General features: G+C 46.9%; 1 protein-coding gene across 6 annotated transcripts in view; it reads right to left on the bottom strand.

Annotated features, from left to right (window-relative positions):
* Positions 1-18,910, bottom strand: part of Atp6v0a1 (ATPase H+ transporting V0 subunit a1) — a 54,083-nt gene that overhangs the window by 14,273 nt on the left and 20,900 nt on the right. For 5 of the 6 annotated variants that reach the window (XM_032914045.1, XM_032914047.1, XM_032914048.1 and 2 more), the window contains exons 9-18: positions 18,754-18,847; positions 15,285-15,497; positions 12,562-12,712; positions 10,864-11,003; positions 10,329-10,486; positions 9,381-9,471; positions 6,425-6,543; positions 5,580-5,796; positions 4,931-5,038; positions 636-743 (exon numbers count right to left, since the gene is read on the bottom strand). In XM_032914045.1, the coding sequence (XP_032769936.1) occupies positions 636-743; positions 4,931-5,038; positions 5,580-5,796; positions 6,425-6,543; positions 9,381-9,471; positions 10,329-10,486; positions 10,864-11,003; positions 12,562-12,712; positions 15,285-15,497; positions 18,754-18,847 (1,399 nt within the window). Of the gene's footprint in view, positions 1-635; positions 744-4,032; positions 4,108-4,930; positions 5,039-5,579; positions 5,797-6,424; positions 6,544-9,380; positions 9,472-10,328; positions 10,487-10,863; positions 11,004-12,561; positions 12,713-15,284; positions 15,498-18,753; positions 18,848-18,910 lie in introns of all 6 variants that reach the window. The other variant, XM_032914051.1, reaches the window with a different exon arrangement.

Raw genomic sequence — 18,910 nt, 5'->3', positions numbered from 1 at the left:
AAGACTCCTCACAATGAATAGGTGAGAGGTAATAGTTCAGTTTGCAGGCTTTATGCCACGAATGCTCAGGCAAGGAGAATGGACTTTCAAAGGCTGAAACTGGAAGTAGGGTCAGAAGGAAAGGCTACTCTGGCCTGGTTCCTTTCCATTCACTCGCAGTCTAAAAAGAAGACAGATAGCAAAACTTAAAAGCTCTTGAAAAACAAGCAAAAACCCCTGGATCAAGAATACATGGATGGGGCAGGCCTCAAAAAGAATCGCTGAACACCGCTGCTGGGCAGTGTGCGTGAGGACTCTGGGGTCGGAGGATGAAGACGCTATCCTGAAGGCTTCTGGGGTTCTGGTTAACAAGAAGTGAGATGCTAGGCGCTGCCTGAGTGGAGAGCAGTTAGCAACTGAGGTCACATGCAGTGCACCACGGACCCGAGGACTTCAAGAAGAGCAGAGCAGAGCTGGCTCTGTGGCCATAGATTAGAGCAGGCCCCGCGGGGCAAGCTGCAGCAGCCCAAGCAGGCCTGACAGTGGCCAATCATTAGTAGTTTTATTTTTCAAGGAGACGATTGAGTAAGCCTCTTAGGAAACAAGACTAGAGCTGCCCAAGGTAAGGAGAGGAAGCCCGCACCGCCGGCTCTTACCTCTTCTGCGTCCTCTGAATGGGTGGAGAGCTGGTCATGCTGAATAATTTCAGCATCCTCCTCTGTCGGTCCGTTGCCCACCCTGATCCCACCAAAGTTGAGAGTTCCCTACACAGACGAACAGAAAGAGCAGTATTTGCCTGGGCTTTAATGCGGCACGCTGTGAGGTGGGGAAGGGCGATGGTTAGTACACACGGTCCTCAGAAAGGCATACATCCTATCAACAGAAGCAACGGCCACCAAAGGGACAGGCTACATAAAAACAAGTGCTGTCCCGCCCCAGCCGCCACCACCACTCTGGACCCCAGGGGCGGCAGCCTGCCTTTTACCACCTCATCCAACGACACCAAGACAGAACGACCTGGCCTTGGCTAATGCTCACAGAGTTCTGCATGCGTGAGAAGCTGAACATGAACACTCCCTCACAATGAGCATGGCTCATCTGTAAAGTCTGAGAGGGCCTGAGTGTTGCTGGAACTGAAGATGAGATTTTCCAAGTGTGTTGTGGGGCTAGGGATGTCAGTGGGTGATGGGATGACTACAGCCTGCTCTGAGAGACTTGACAGGACCCAAGGGTTCCAGCAACATCTACCAGAAATATATCAGGCTTGTCTAGAAACAAAGAGATTCCCCAAGGTCTTCGCAGAAAACAAAACAAAACATCACAACATCCTAACAGACACTCATTTACGGCTAAAGAATTCTGAGTGTTAAACTGTAAAGGAAGGCAGAGAGCCTTTCTATCAGAGGGCTCTGGCAGAGCAGAAGGGACTTAGGAAGCAGCCCCTGGACCACTTCCTATGGGTTCTGTCAGCCTAAAGTTGGAGGACTGCCTGCCTGCCTGCAGCGTGACTGCACCAGTAAGCTTCAACAATGTGGAAACAGGGCTGGAACCTCCCTGTGTCCCCACTCCTTAGCTTCAGCTTTTGGGGTACCGCTTTTAAAACTCACTGGCCAGTTCAGCCCCCAGGGTTTTCATGGTAGATTCTCCTTTTCTTGTAGCAGCAGTCCTACAAGGCTCATAGAAAAGGCACAGGAGGAGCTCTATGGAAGCTCCCTTCTTGTTGTTGTTACTATTGTTTGAGACAGGGTTATTCTGTGTAGTCCTGGCTGTCCTGAAATTCATTTTGTAGACCAGGCTGGCTTTGAACCGAGAGATCTGCCTGCCTCTGTCTGGGACTAAAGGCATGCACTCCTACACCCAGCTAGAAGCTACATTCTCAATAGACTCTCAAATGCTATCCCCAGGAAGTATAGGCTCAGGTCTGGGAAAGGGTACAGGGGGGGCACTGTTGAGAGAGGATATACTCGCTGTGATGGGTACCCCAGGATACAAAACACACTGACCCCTGGAGATTCAACAGTCCCAGTGTCTGGACATCTACGTCTACAAAATCCAGTAGGACACATACACATCAGGATATTCTCTGCGTCACTGTTTATGCTAGCAAAGAACTGGAACAATTATCATATGTATCTTCAAAAGGGACTACATAGTTGTGCCATATCCAGTGGATTCTAGGCAATGTTAGGTACCACAAAGAGACGGGCAACTTCTAGGAAAGCAACTCTGTTAAGAAACACTGAGAGGCAGAAGATTGCGTCAGTTTAAACAGGTCCTGAGACATCTCTCTCCTTCTAGGTGTACATATATGTCTCCACGTGTCTCCACAGGTGACACACACGTGCTGAGGGCAAAGCCTGCCCCTGGTAGCAATGCCCTGGAGGAGGAGAGTGGGGAGGACTGAGGCTTCTTGGTTAGGACAAGAGTTCTCTAGCCAAAATGTACCCATTGCACTCTCCTGCCCCCTCTTAGTTCAGTGGGGTCATGGGATTATAGACCACTTTACTTTTTTTTTCTTCCACCCATCTGTTTTAATACCCATGTTTTCCACGTTTACTAGGTCTTCAGATCTGGGAATCACTAACATCTAAGCACTTCCAGGTTAGACTCAAATGATACCTAACTAACTTTAAAAGGAGGGCTCTAAGCATTATAAAGGGTGCAGGGAAGACTCCATTGTCTCTTGGCCTGGGTCATACAGGGTGGAAGTGGAAAGCCTCAGAATTCAAAACTCCCAAAACAGAATCCATTTCCCTAAGATTTCCCTTAGCCAGCAGAAGAAGTGAGAACGGACAGGTTAGACCTCCCAGCCACACTCTAATGGGTATCCTGCAGAGCTCAGGGAACAAGAGTCACAGGAAGGAGATGAGAGAAACATCAGTAAAGACAAGAAAAGAACTGCTGAGCTGTGACAACGCCATTTACAGAGACCACGGAGGAGACAAGAAGCAGAGCCGGAGCGGCGCTGTGCTCACTGCCACACCCCTGGGGTCAAGGGTACAGGGTCCTTCTTGGAGTACGGTCATCCTGTTGCTGTTGGGCTGCTCTCCAGAAAGAGATTTGGCTACAGATCGGTGGCTAAGCAGACGCCATGAGTGTGAAAGCTTCCAGACCAGGAGGGTTACTGTGGAGCTTAGCATGGAAGATGGCGCCACACTTAAAGGCATCGAGAACAATGCCAAGCAGGCAAGAAAATGATGTGGAAAGAAAATCATGGATGGGCAGTATGTTCCTCAACTTGAAGATAATTTCAGATAGCAAGATTAAAGTTTCATCTGGCATAAACATGCGTTTCTCTTAAAGTGGTGTATGCTAACAGAACAATCCTGACCAGCGAGACTGAAAATCTTGGATGCTGGGCTGCATTGACATGGTGCATTCAAAGATTCTGGTGAAATGATGTCAAATGTCTGACATTCAAAGTTCTGTCACTGAATTGTGACAGAAGAAGGGAAGGTCTAGACAGATGGCTCTGGTGGCTATGACAGATGAGCAGCATGCAGGGACTCAGTAAAACAGCTGGGTATACAAGCCTTCTGCACCCCAGTAAGAAAAAGAGATACGGACCTCCTCTAAAGAAGGCAAGTCATGACCGAACACCCCAAAACAAGGACAAATATCCCTTAATGAAGGGCTTGCAAGTGCAGAGAACAGAGACATCAATGAAAGAGTTCGAGCCCCGCTTGTCTCCATGCTGAAAACCCACCCCACACACGGTCACAGGATACAGAACAAAAGTGGATGAGCCCAAAAGCTGCCGTCCTGGAGTAAGAGGATGGGACTCGAAGAGGGGATACAGAGGCCACTTGGCTCCTGAAGGTAGGATTGTCCTTACACATCCAAACAGAAACTTAGTAGGCCAATGGGAAAGAGGATACCTGATCTATTCCTAAGAGGTAGACGGCTCCTCTGTCATGGTCTCGGTGAGCAACAAGGCCACCCTTCTCGAGAGCACACGTCCCACGCTCTCAACAGCATTGAAAAAGAATTCGGCTGCACTGTTTGCCACCTCTTTAAACAAACATTTTGCTTTGCCGGAGTTAAGTGACTCACTGTTGCAGCCGGTGCTGCCTCTAATCCCTGTAGGCTCGGGGCTGGTGTGACTGGGGCCTCCACGGGTTGCCCTTCCTGATAGTGAATGGGAGAAAAGAAGGGAGAAGAGAACGAGAGAGGGGTGGGGAGGGGGGAGGAGAGACGAATGGAGGGCACATGAAAAGATGAAGATGGTCAGAGAAGGGAGAAGGAGGGTCTTGTAACTCAGCTGCTCTCCAACGGAGGGGTCATCTCACAGCCATGGGGTCATGCAACAAGATGTCTTGGGTTTTCCCGGGCAATGCAGTAAGCATTATTGGATAGCCAGAAATTACACGTAGCATTGAACATTTGGCAAGCTTATCTTTGTGTGTGTGTCTGTGTGGAGAGTTGATATACACACGTATGTTAAAGTAAACACCTGTGTGTGCATATGCTGCTTCTTAAAAGAAGAAGAAGAAAAAAATCAGTGTGCTTTTAATCAGACCCTTTCCCAGGTGATTCAGTTGATGAAGCGTCATAGTCTCGTTTTAAAAGAAAACCGTCTTTGTGTCAGTCCTGTGGCTGCCCAGGCAAACCACAGGAGTGAGTTCACTGTCTGCAGCTCTTCTAACCTTGTTTTGGCTGATGCTGCACCTAGACGGGTGGGGCCAGGGCTGGACTGTGCTGCGGAGAGCGTGAGAAAAATCACCACCAGAAAAGGTAAAAACATATGATTTATTCTCTCCGATCCAGGTGTCTGAGCAAGAAATGTGTAGTTCTCTGACATTGGCAGGCCCCGTGTTCATGCTCATATGTAACACAAATCCGAGATAGGATACATGCATGTATGCACAGTAAATTACCTCCTCTAAATTACCTGCCTCCATCTTAAACAGGGAAAACGTCTAGTAGCCTTCAGCCATAGAAACACACTCACCAAATGCTTCTTCCTCAGGTACTGATGGCGAAGGATCAACGGCTTAAACAGCAGCATCCAGGGGACACAGAGCATTGCCACCACTATGAGGAAACACTGAATTCCTTTCTGCAAATAAGAGACAACAAAATCCACTAGCCAAACAGACTGTTTCCAACAGCAGCATGCTTCCCCCAAACAATATGTTTTTGTTGGCCTCTGACTATTACCTGTGTTCTCTAAATAATGAGGAGGCCATGCCAAAACCAGTAACTATCCCATTAAATGGCAGATCTACATTGTGCTCCCTTTACTCATCTAGTTGTTTGAGACAGGATCTTACTATGTAACTCACCCTGGCTTGGAAGTCACTAGGCTTGCCTAGATCTCTGGCCTCTCCCACCGCAGCCTTGTGAGTACAGGCCTGTATTCAGGGACTACAACTCCTTAGCCCTACAAGTTCTACCTCTGTAGCACGGAGTCATTACTGAACCCCCGAGCTAGGCGGTATAGGGAGTGGTTTGACTCTACGGTACTACTTAGTTCATACTATGTGATGGTACAAACTGAAAGCCAGGTATTACAGAACAACGTTTCTAGGCTTTGTTCAGATCAGAGTTACATGTGACCTGGGTAGCCACCTACAACGCCCCTCCTCGAGCTGACGTACCTGTCCAGAGTACAGCATTGCGTTACCAGACTCTGGGTAGGAGAAGAGGAACATGTTTATGAAATGGATCAGGAGGCTCGGGGCATTTCTAGACGAGTGGGCATCGTAGGCTGTCCACTTGTAAAAGATGAGGATGACCAGGTAGCCGAACAGCGAGGACATGAAGATTATCTCGGGAATAAAGCCAAAGTAGATGTTCAGGGGCTTCTTGAAATAGCTAAGAAGGGAAAGAGAACTGACGTTAAGAGTGACCAGCCTATGGGCCCTGCACTGGCGGGAGCGAGCCCTCGCTAGGTTTGTCCACACACTGTTCCCTCAGCTCCGTCTGCATCACACTGAGGCGGCAGCCAGAAGCACTGGAGACAAAGAGACTACACTTCCAACTTCTGGGCCTCCATTGGCTCTAGAACCACCTCCATACTCTCTAAGGAAGTCTCCGGAAAATCAAATCAAATCACACTTCATAATTTTGTATGAATTACACAGCAAGGAAGAAAAAATGGGGTTGGAGAGATGGCTTATCAGTTAAGGGCACTTACTGCTTCTGCAGATGACCCAAGTACAAGTTCCCAGCACCCACACCAGGCAGCTCACTACCACCTATAACTCCAGCCCCGGGAGACGTGATGCCTGTGGCCTCTGTGAACACTACACACACGTGCATGTAACCACACATACACATACTCCAAGACAAGAGTTCACTAAATCGAAAGAAACTTCCCGCATCTTTTTCAAAGGTCTTTTTCTGTACCTATAAACAGATAAGGAACTAATGTGAAGCTATCTTTAGGCAAGGGTGTCCCCCACTGATGCAGCTGCATGATGACAGTGACAGAGGGACTCACATGTGGTTGAAAAGGCTCAGGCTGACCCCAAACAGCATGTGGATGATCCCAAGAATAACAGACATCTTCATCTTGAAGGAGTTGAGGAAGGTCAGCTTGTTGGTTGCGATGTTCCAAATCTGTTACAAGGACAGAAAACTAGAAGGTACTGCACCAAGAATTCTCAAGTGGGAAAACACTATGCATCTGCCTAAAAAATACCCTTTTTAGTGAAAATTCGGAACAATTTATTCAAATAAAGATAATACCATAACAGACATTTATGTATGTATCAGCCAGCTTTGATCATCCCCAGCAGCTGATTTGATTTGATTGACTTTGTTTTTCAAGAAAGGGTTTCTCTGTAATAGCCCTGGCTGTCCTGGAACTCACTTGTAGACCAGGCTGAATTCAGAGATCTGCCTGCCTCTCAAGTGCTGGGAATAAAGGCATGTGCCCCCATGCCCTGCTTCATTCCCACCAATTTAAAGACTTGGCCAACCTCTTTTCTGCATACTGTCTTTCCACTTGCATATTACTTTGGGATAAAGCTGAAATAGCCTAGTGTTTACTTTTAAATAGATCAGTCTGGATCTCTCAAAGGAAAAGATGTCTTTTAAAAACACGACTACAGGGTTGGGGATTTAGCTCAGTGGTAGAGCGCTTGCCTAGCAAGTGCAAGGCCCTGGGTTTGGTCCTCAGCTCCGAAAAAAAAAAAAAGTCTACAATACAATCATCATATCACAAAAGTATCAACAGTGATTGTTTGTGTGCACGCATACACACACACACACACACTAGAGTCTAAGGCCAGGGCTTTATACATTTTGTATATGGTAGGCAAATGCTACACAATGGAGCTAAGCCCCCAACACTCCCAATGCTCTACCTATCTCCCCAGTGTGTAGGGATCACAGGCATGTGCCGCCATGACTGGACCACCTACTTTTTAAGTGTCAGCTGTGCACTGGAGAGAGGGCCCCGTTGTTTAGTATTATTTGTTGTCCATCCAGGGGACCTGGTTTCAATGACCAGCACCCACGGGGTGACTCACCACCATCTATAACTCCGGTCCTAGGGCATCTAATGCCTGGTCTCCTCAAGTACCACATACGTGTGATGTTCAGATGAATATAGAGGCAAAACACCATACACAGAACATAGAAAAATAAAGGTAAAATGACTAAGTATCACTGGCATAACTCTTGCCACAGAAGTTTTGTTTTGTATTTATTTTAAAGAATTTGTTTTTATTTTCTGTATATAAGTACACTGTTTCTGTCTTCAGACACACCAGAAGAGGGCACTGGATCCCATTACAGATGGTTGTGAGCCACCATGTGGTTGCTGGGAATTGAACTCAGGACCTCTGGAAGAGCAGTCAGTGCTCCTAACCACTGAGCCATCTCTCCAGCCCCTGTTTTGTATTTTTTAAGGCAGGGTTTACCTGTGTAGTCCTGGCTGTCCTGGAACTCATTCTGTAGACCAGACTGGCCTTGAATGCAAAGATCTACCTGCCTCTGCCTCCTGAGCACTGAGGAATTAAATGCCTGCGCCACCACTGCCTGGCTCATGTAAGAATGTAAGAATTCTTTCTACATTGTTGGGTTCTTTCTTCTTCCCCCTTTATGGAGCCATTAAGACCCAATGCCTAGATGAAGGGCTCACAGATTTTTTCCAACCCCTTTAGATAGGAATATAAAATAGGCATGGCAATCAAACACTCAATCAAAGTGAAACATTAAATCTAGACTAGGTGCGGTGGCACATCTCTGTAATGCCAACACTTAGGAGGTAGAGGCATGAGAATTGGCAGTTCAAGGCCACATTCCACTACCTGAAGAGTTTGAGGACAGCCTGGGCTCACTATGTGAGACCCTGTCTCAAAAAACAAACACGGGAGTTACAGCTTGCCTGAGCATCTGATACTGTGTGACGTAAAGGATCATCAACATTTTTCAGACTTGATCAATAGTCTAACTTTATAATCACTAATCCTAGAAAGCTGCTTGGTGGGGTACATGGTACAAAATTGCAGAAGTACCATTGCAAAAGTTGTTGGAAATTCTGTCTTAATTTCACGCAGGATTAATTTTTAGTGCCTTTTTCCCCCCTCTTAAATGAACTCAGGGCAAATGATTCAAACATTGTGTGCTGGGGGCCTAGCTCAGTGGCCGGAATGCTTGGCTAGGCTGTCTGAGATGCTGGGCTCCATCCACACTAAGATAAAAAATGAAAACAAAACCTTCTAATGCAACATGACCCAAAGAGGAGCCCCTTTGAGACTTACGTGCTGAGGAGCGATGACAGAAAAACATTAGTTTCCCATAATTATACGATTGCATTTCCACAAGAACAGAGGCCCGGCCTGTCCCTACTCCTCAGTGCTTGGACTAAAGGTGCGTGCCAACATGCCAGCCATTATGTGGCTGCTGGGATCTGAACTTTGGTCCTTATGCTGTGTGACAAGCCCATGACTGACTGAGCACATCCCAGCTCCTGCTTTAATATTTAATATATAAGTCAGTTTTGGGGTTTGGTTTTTTGTCGGTGGTGTTTTTTTGGGCGTTTTTGTACAGGTTTCACTACAAAGCCTGAACTGGCCTCATACTTGGGTGATCTTACCACCTCAACTCCCCAAGTGCTAGGGTTATGGGTGTGCTCTAGTTATCCCTACCTAACCTCTCATTTCCAGATCAGTTAAAAACTTCAAAGCTGAGGCAGGAAGATTAAAAAGCTCAAGCCCTGCTTGAGCTAGAGTGAGTTCAAAGACAGCCTGCTGAGAACTTATCTTAAAACGAAACAAAACAAGCAGAGGGCTGGCGCACAGCTCAAGAGCTAGAGAGCATCTGCCCAGCACACGCAAGGCCTTCAGATCTACTCTGCACACACAAGGCCTTCAGGTCAACTCTTCGTACTCAAACAAATACACATCAATCTGTAGGGAAAGCCGCATGTCAAAAAGAGGTACACTTACCGGATCAATGCCAAATGGGTAAGGGCCACCAAAGACTCCAGGGATAGCTGGGTTCAGCTGGAGGACAGAACTCCCCAGGAGCGTCTCCTCCCTATTGGGTTAGAGAAAGTTACATTTAATTTTGATTGAGAAAAGGGAGCTACTCAGTCTAAAAACTAAGCACAAAAGAAACAACCACAGGTATCTCGATTCCTCAGTGAAAATGAAGAAACTAGGGGCTGGGGGAGATGGCTATGGGGAGTGTGCATGCCTGGTAAGCAAGGAGACCGAGTTTGCATCCCCAGAACCTGCATAAAAGCCAGGCTGGTGTAACAGTCCTTAAGGGAGGTGGAGACCAACAAGCTAGCTAACCAGCCTCGCTGTGTGGTAAGCCCCAGGTTCAGGGGACCCTGAAGGCTCCATGTGTAAGGAGAATGTCAGTTAGGAGGACAACCAGCGTCAGCCTTGGGCCTCCACAACACACCCATGTATCTCTATACAATTACATGCCTGCGTGCATGCGTACAAAAAGAAGAAAAGAGGAATTAGTAGTTAAGAACAAGAGGGAATCAAACGTAAAGAAAAAGTAAGCGGGGCTGGGGATTTAGCTCAGTGGTAGAGCGCTTGCTTAGCAAGCACAAGGCCCTGGGTTCGGTCCTCAGCTCCGGGAAAAAAAAAAGACAAAATAACAAAAGTAAGCACTAATACATAACTGAGTAGGGCATTTGGGTAACTTGCTTTTAATTTACAAGCTAAGTAGATAGGTTACATTCATTGGTAGGCTCAGATCCTTGATATTTGCTGAGCAAATCATAAAGCCCTTCATAAACTGGTGTGTAAATATGAGGAGATAATACGCCCTTCTGAACCAAACATTTTCAACTACGGAAACGGGTGTTGGTTCACTGCTGGCCCTACAGAGCTAACCATACAAGGAATTAGCTTTGGCTTTTGGCTTCCGCAACTTACGTCCAGTTCCCTATGGTGAACATTGGCCGTACGCTCCATGATGACCCAAAGATATTCAGAGACTTGGAAAAGCAGTCATTGTAGATGAGTCCAGTGTAAATGGAGAACAGTCCCATCAGAAGGATAATGTATCGGCCGCTGAACACCATGCTAAACATCTGGGAGCCAGAGGAAAGGTTGCGAGAATGAAGTGTGGCAGTTTCCCTGGTGACACTGTTACTTACACCAACCACACAGCAGCCCACTCCACCCTGAGGGCTTCAACTAACAACTAAAATAGGAGGCTAGGATGGCCAGAGAAGCAGCTCACTGAGTACCAGCCTAGCCCCAGTGACGTCAAGGATCACGCCCAGAACTACCAATGAAATAAGAAAAATGCTAAAATAAATCACTTGCTCAGCACATGGCTTCTTCAATATTCACATAACTTAGTATTCCCGCTTTGTAACTTCATGGACCTTCTGATCATTACTTTAATATGAATGCTGGGGAGACCACACCACCCAGGCCAGTGCAGGGGTCACTAGAACGGTACCTCATTCTCGTTCTTCTGGGAGAGGATCCGGCTCTCCCTCAACACCATCCACACAGCAAACAGAGTCATCAAAATGCCGTGCCCAAAATCTCCAAACATCACAGCAAACAGAAAGGGGAAGGTGATGACGGTGTACGGAGCTACAAAGGAGCCAGAGGGAAAGACACGAGGTAAGTGAAGGCACGAATCCCCCATTCCTCATTCCTGCCTGCGCTCTGAGGCTGACGTGGAATGCTTATTCCTGCATGTTGCACGAACAGACCCTCTCACAGGAAAATCTGTCACGGTGAGGTCCACACCCTCACGGAGCAGCTGATGGCTGCATTACAGCTGACACTTCACAGTAAGGATGGAGGGAAACAGAGAGCCCTGTTCTCTTTCCTTCCTTCAGCCTCGGGACTCTGCTCTGGGCTCCGCCAGCTGTTGCCTCTCTGTGCAGCAACGCTTTCTGAGCTGCAGGCTAAAAATGAATGCTGGACTCTTTTTTTTTTTTTTTTTTTTTTTTTTTTTTTTTTTTTTAGGAGCTGGGACCAACCCAGGGCTTTGCGCTTCCTGGGCAAGCGCTCTACCACTGAGCTAAATCCCCAACCCCGAATGCTGGACTCTTGAATGGATAATTAACTGAACACAGGAAACCCCTGACTTGTGCTGAAAACAGTTCCCAGTGCCGTGTTTTCTCTCTAGCCTCAGGACGAGGAAACCAAGAAGTCATTCAGTTTCCCCAAAGCCAAGCGTGTGTTTGGTTGAGTTTTTGAGACAGGGTTTCACTGTGTAGCCCCTGTCTGGCTTAGAACTTACTCTGTAGACCAGGCTGGCCTTGAACTTAAGAGATCTGTCTGCCTCTTCCTTCTGAGTGCGGGGATCAAAGGTGTGCGCCACCATTCCTAGTGATGTTACTCTTTTGAGAGGGCGGTATTTTGTAGCACTGAGGACACACACAAGTGTTACTTGGTGATAGATCTGTTTTTGTCCAATGGACACATTTTGCAGGAATTACACAACAGCTGAAGTCTGGCCATCTTCAGATCTTTTTTTTTTTTTTAAACTTAACAGTTTTTAAAGATTTATTTATTTTATGTATATGACCTATATATACATATATGACCTATGTGCCAGAAGAGGGCATCAGATCCCATTACAGATGGTTGTGAGCCACCATGTGGTTGCTGAGAATTGAACTTAGGACCTCTGGAAGAGCAGCCAGTGAGTGCCCTTAACCGCTGAGCCATCTCTCCAGTCTCATCTTTAGATCTTTAAAAGAGTTGTCCAACAGGGTTTAAAACTGAAATACTAGCCAGGCATGGTGGCGCACACCTAGCGCTAGGAAGCAGGTATAGGCAGATTCTCTGTGACTTGGAAGCCAACTTGGTCTACAAAGTGAGTTCCAGGCCAGCCAGGGAAAAATGGTGAGACCTTGTCTCAAAACAACACCAAAAACAGTTTAAAATATTAAAAGAATCAAACCAAGTGGTAGACATGTCCAGTCTCTTGACATAATGATGCCATTTACAAGGTTTGCGCGCGCACACACACACACACGCACACACGCACACACGCACACACACACACACACACACAAAACATTAAATAAATTTGCAATTGTGTGCCCGGCTGCACTCACAGCTTTCCTAAGGCATAGGCAGCCAGTAGAACGAGGACCAGACATACCTGCTAGAGGAAAGGATCAAATGTGTTTACCTGGGTTAATTTCTCGGTAAGTGCCAATCCCATAAGCATCGACTATGTTCTGGAAGCCGTGCGTGAACTTGTTGGTTTTGTTATACGTCGGGGGTGTCTGGTTTGTCTGCATCCTGTTCAGAATGGAGGGGACAGTGGAACCGCTGTGCTCCTAGGAAACATTAGCAACATGTCAGCATTGGGTTGTCCCCATGGCTACTATGCAGGTGTGCGCACGTATTATCACTCACGCTGCACACATAAAACACGTACCTTTTTTAATATACATACATTCCAATTAAACTAACAAAAATCAAGATTATTTTATGTTTTTCCTCAGTCTTTGGAAAAACTGGGACTAGATCTAAAATTGACACAGATTTCTGTCGTGTCTCAGAGCATGCCACGGTGGTATTTGCCTGGGATCCCCAGAACTCCACGAGGCGAGCTAAGGGGCTGGGGATCATAGTCAGCTTGAGGTACCGAGTGAGACATGGTTTCAACAGTTGAAAACAGCAATGAGTAAAGCAAACAGAGTGGATATCTGCAGGCAAACAAATAAAAAGTGAGCTTTAATGGATTCTTAGAAAGTACATCACTGTGGTGAAAAAAATGTAAGCCAGGTAGTGGCACACCCAGGAGGCTGACGGGAAGGATCACTTGAATTCAAGAGTTCAAAACCAGAGACAGCAAAACACACTCTGCCCTGCTCCCCGCCTAGTCCTTCCTGAAGGCCTGCGGTTCAGCTAAGATGCTCATGGAGAGACTGACCACACACCAGCTCTTCTGCTACCCACCAGTAGCACTGCAGAACTGGAGGACTCCTCTCACCAGGATCACCGCAGGTCTCGGTGCCCTCACGCTTGCTAACACACCGATCTCTTTAGTTTAGCCCCGTTGCCTGCTTGCTATTTTCTCACAGATTTCTGTTCAGGGCCTCGGTGTGACTGCTGCTCAACCTGCTATCCTTCCCATTAAGAAGCTCCTCCTTGGGGCTGGGGATTTGGCTTAGTGGTAGAGCGCTTGCCTAGCAAGCGCAAGGCCCTGGGTTCGGTCCCCAGCTCCGGAAAAAAAGAAGTTCCTCCTGCTGGGCTCTGACTCCCATGAACTTTAATCGTCTGAGACACACAGCTTTGGTGCCTAAAAACCATTTTTAATTCTCATTCCTGAGGATATGCACTCGGTTTTCCCTTGAGAATGTCTCACAAATCCATCGTGTTTCGTCAAGTCCTGCCTACAGCCCTCATCAATGACAGCTCTATGTTCACAGTGGCCCCATGGCTGGCCACTGACCCTCAGGATTCCTCTGCTCTTCATGGTCTGCTGATCCTGCTTTCAAATCTGCTTTGATCACAGCTGCCCAGCTCACGGCCTCTCTAAGCTCCCAGAGCGAGTTTTAAATCCTGTAACCTTTGAAAAGTCATTCGTAACTGGGTTCACTGATTGGATGCACTTTCAGCAGCTACTCTTTCAGAAGCCATTATAAACCCTGCTCTCTCCTAACACTGTGCTCTACCACACTGTACTGCGGCTGCTATCTGCACTGATTTTCCTTTTGTATTGGGAGGCTTTGTTTGTTAAGACAAAGTCTCATGTAGCCCAGGCTGGTCTCAAACTTACTAGATAGCCAAGGATGCCCTGAACTCCTGATCCCCCTTGCTGTTATTTCCCGAGTACTGGAATTACAAGGATAAGGATTTGCCACCATATCTGGTTCATGCAGCACCGGAGATTAAACTAGGGCTTCACACAGCAAGAGCTAGCAGCACTCAGGAGGCAGAGGGAGGTGGAGCTCTGAGTTCAAGGCCAGCCTGGTCTACAGAGTGAGTGCCAAGACAGCAGGGGCTACGCAGGGAAACCCTGTCTTGAAAAGCAAAACATACAAACAAAAATACCAGGGCTTTGTACATGCAAGACCAGCCAGCAATCTCCTAGCGCTGCCTCCCCTGCCTTGTGTTTCCCACATATGTAACCACTGCACCATTCTGGCTCCTGATCACTCGTCGACCTTTAATTGTTTGCTTTTTTTTTTTTCCCCGCTCTGGGGACTGAGCCCAGGGCCTCACACATGCTAAGCCAATGCTCTGCTCTTGAGTGACATCCCTTGTTCCACCAAACTCTACTTTTTCTTGATGCTTTTTCTAGTTATATTTGTTAGAAAAAAGTCCACTCTCCCTCTACATCAGTGGTTCTCAAGCTGTGGGTCAAGACCTCTTTTGGGGTTTGAACCCCCTTTCACAGGGGTCTTATATCAGATATCCTGCATTAGCACTCAATACAGTAGCAAAATCACAGTTATGAAGTCGCAATGAGAACAGTTTTATGATTGGGGCTCAGCATAACCTGAGAAACTCTATTAAAGGGCCACGGCACTAGGAAGGGTGAGAACCACTCCCTATACACATACATGTGCATATGTCCATACATATGCATATACACACCCTCCCTGGTTTACTTAGAAAGTGGCTGCTCTAACCACCAAGTAGGAGCAGTCAACAGAGAGAGCGAGTCAGTCAGGAAGCTCCAGCATGGTCTGCTCTGAGGAATCACAGCCACGACCAAATGCCTTCCCACTACTGAGCTGCAGCTTCCCCTCTGTAGGACAAGGCCAGTCCTCCAGACAACAGAGCACACTCTCGGGGTAGAAGAGCACATTAAAGAAAGCAAGAGCGTCGTAGATAAGAAGTTGATTAGTAGGAGGCTCGCCTCCTGCCCAGCAGGTTCACTGCTGGCTGGACACTTACCGTGCCCCTTCGAAGTGCAAACTGGATGGAGTCCAGGTCAGTGACGGGGCACCAGACTTCCGCGATCAGGCACTTCTGCGTCACATCGATGTTGCAGAGGTTCAGGGTATGGTAGATAGCTTTCATCTTCCGCACCTTGATGAACCACACCCGGATGTTCTTAGCAGCCGCCTGCAGAACCCTCTGGCGGTGGTCCTCCGTCTGATTCAGAACCTTTTGGGAGAGGAAGGAGTAGGGGAAGGGACCTTTCCAACACAAGTCTTCCATCATAGGACAGGATGGCAGATTGGCACTGCTTTCTAAAAAGGGTTGCCAGGAAACAGTCTTCTTTTTTTTTTTTCTTTTCTTTTTTTTCTTTTTTTCGGAGCTGGGGACCGAACCCAGGGCCTGTACCACTGAGCTAAATCCCCAACCCCACCAGGAAACAGTCTTATTCTTCCCCTAGCAAGGTGTATTATTTGGGGTTCTGTGGGTTGAGGGTTGTGGGGGTCAAAGGACAAGAAATGTGAGTTCTTACAGTGCTGGGGACGGGGCTTGGGACCTTGTACATGCTATAAAAGCAAGCCACCGTGGAATTATGTGTCCAGCTCACAAAATGTGAGTTCTGGGTGGAGAGCGTAACTTGGTAGTAGAGGGATTGTCCAGCGCGCCTGACGCCCTAGGCTCATCCCAGCACCACCACAACGAAAGAGGAAAAAAGGAAAGGAAATGAGCTCTCATTATAACTGTCTTCTTTAGCTTCAAGCTAATGACAAACGGAAAAGTATTTTGTAGTTTTTTTTCCTCAATATTCAATCTTACCACGAATCTAAGGCACAACACAGAAAGACCCCTGGCTTTGCTTGCATTGTTTAAGGGCAGTGACTTTTTTGGGTGGGAGAGGTGGCCCACAGGTCACAGCTCTTGCTGCTGTTGCTGCTGCTGCTGCTCTTCCAGAGTCCAGTTCCCAGCACCCATGCCAGGAGGCTCCGAATCCCCTGTAACTCCAGCCCCGGGGATCCCACGCAAGTCTCTGCTCTCCAAAGGCACTCACACGCACATGTAGACACTCACACACACATATAATTAAAAATAATAAAGATAAATCTTTAAGGAAAGGGCCAGTGGGCAGTGAGCAATAGCAGGTCCAGGCGCCACCCTATGAAGGAGGAAAACAGCTAGTGTGTTGGTCCTTTAAAATGGGGACAGACGCCCTTAGAGGAAGAGACAGGGGCAGTCGACATTCCTGAGTCTTGTTTATGAACAAATATGTAAGACGCTCGTAGTTGTAGGAAACTAAGAAGCTGGTGAGATGGACAGCTTGACAGGTAAAGGTGCTTGGCACTAGGCCTGAGAAGCCGAGTACCATTCCCAGGGGAAAGAGATAACAGATTTCCCAAGTTCCCAGATTTCCTCTGGCCTCCACGTGTACGCCGTGATGCACAAGCACATATGTATGCGGTAAATACAATGAAATAAAAAATGTAATTTTGAGACATGAAGCTAAGCCTACTGCTCCCGGTTGGAAGGAACTGTGCGAACTACCCACCCTCGCACTTCTGTGTGAGAATCTCTTAAAGCTTTGGAAGGATTTTTTAAATTCTTTGAAAAAGAAAGCCTTTCATATTAACTATGTAAAGGAAAAGCCTCCACTCACAGGGTAGCAGCTAATCCCTGAAAATCTGTCTTGCACAAAGGAGGTGAGTTCTACAGGTTTAAAAAAAAGCCACCATGCTTGGGAAGCCATGCCACTTTAGGGGTGTGTTACACTCGTTTCTTTCCTGCCAGCTGCGGCTGTTTGCAATTCTTTCCACCTTCTAGAACGACAGGGACAGAGCAAGGCTCAGAAACTGTAGTTGTCAGGTGGCGACGGGACACACCTCCTATCCCAGCACTCAGGAGGCAGAGACAGACAGATCTCTGAGTTCAAGGCCAGCCTGGTCTACAGAGGGAGTTCCCGGACAGCCAGGGCTACATAGAAAAATTCTGTCTTAAAAACAAAAACAAATAAATAAAAACAAACAAAAAAACGCTGAAATTTCTTAATATTCAATCTGAATAATGTCTGAATTTGCAAACTCTTTTGTCTTATTTGCTTTTCCCTTTCTCCATGCTGTTCCTTGGTTTTCAATCCCCTTGAAAAGTTTTCTATAGCTGGACTTTTTTTTTTTTTTTTTTTTAAGATTTATTTATTTATTCCATATATGTGGGCACACTGTAGCTATCTTCAGACACACCAGAAGAGGGCATCAGATCCCATTACAGATGGTTGAGCCACCATGTGGTTGCTGGGAACTGAACTCAGAACCTCTGGAAGAGCAGCCAGTCAGTGCCCTTAACCACTGAGCCATCTCTCCAGCCCCTGGCCATTTTTTTTTTTAACTTTTCAAAAGTGTGTGTGTAGACAAATACGCTGTGTCACAGTGTGTGATCTGGAGATGTTAAGCTTGGTGTCAAATGCCTTTATCTGCTAAGTCACTGTGTTGCCCCTAGCTGGACTTTTTAAAAAATCAAATTCTAGTCATTCACAATGGCTCCTACACATGCTCTTTAAACCCACCCTAAGCCTAGAATGGAGTATGATGGCTTAGACACCAAACTGTGTTAAAAGTGATCTGTATCACCCAACAACCGTTCTTTACAAACATCAACCTTTGTCTTTCCCATGGTTAAATGGGTAAGTGTATCTCAAAGAAGCCAGCAGCAGGTCAAGCTGGTGGGTCCTATACAGCTGGAGGGAAATTGGGAGCCATCCCCTATGTCATAGATACAAAGGACTGCCTAGGGATGTGTGTGTGTGTGTGTGTGTGTGTGTGTGTGTGTGTGTGTGTGTGTGTGTGTCATTAATGTTTTAAAGAAAACAACTACGCACTCTTTCTTTCCTAAATAAAGTCCCTGGTGACTTTTCTTCCAAATAAGCACAAATCACGGCTCTTCCCTTAGAACCCTCACAGGACTATGATGTGCATGACTTTTGAGTTGTAAATTGATAAAAATCTAACAGTCCTCTTATTGGGTTCAAGAGTCAGCTCCGGGCTCTCTGACTGGCCCATGTGGTTAAGATCAAAGGTAACCAGACATATCGTGCTGTCGTAAGAGGCTGCTAAAAGAGTGTGTGAGGAGAGAAAAGACTGTATAGGAACTTCTGGGTTGTTTGACTTTTCTTATTCTTAATGCAGCACATCTTAAGAAAAACTTATTATTGCAAAAACCACCTCAGACTCATGAAATGGAGGGAACGGAGTGCTCTTAAGCAGTAAGGATTCCGGAGGACACGGCGTTCCTTTCTCCTTAGAGGATGGCTAATGCTGTTTTTAACGGTCCTATCCTAGACTTTTGCCAGTTCCCGGGGGACTTCCAACCCACACGCATTTCTCTTTTTGGTACCCAACTGCTGCAGGTGCCTTAACAAACTGTCAGGGATTTAAGGGAGGAGACTGGCTTGCTACTGTAGTGGCTCACAAAGTCTGATTCCCATGGCCCCCTGTACCATTTGGAGATCGTCGATCCTGGTATTGACTCCGGAAGCCATTTCTTTCCTCTCCTGTGGCGTCTCAGGACAGGGGTAGAGGGAAGCTCGGAACCTGCAGGGCAGAGGAACAGCTTAGGGACACTGAAGCTTCTTCGCGCATTCCATGTGAGTCCCC

Source organism: Rattus rattus, chromosome 9 (genome assembly GCF_011064425.1).
Source record: "Rattus rattus isolate New Zealand chromosome 9, Rrattus_CSIRO_v1, whole genome shotgun sequence".
Lineage (NCBI taxonomy): Eukaryota > Metazoa > Chordata > Mammalia > Rodentia > Muridae > Rattus > Rattus rattus.
Note: the sequence above shows the minus strand (reverse complement) of the source record. Positions and strands in the feature narration are given on the sequence as shown.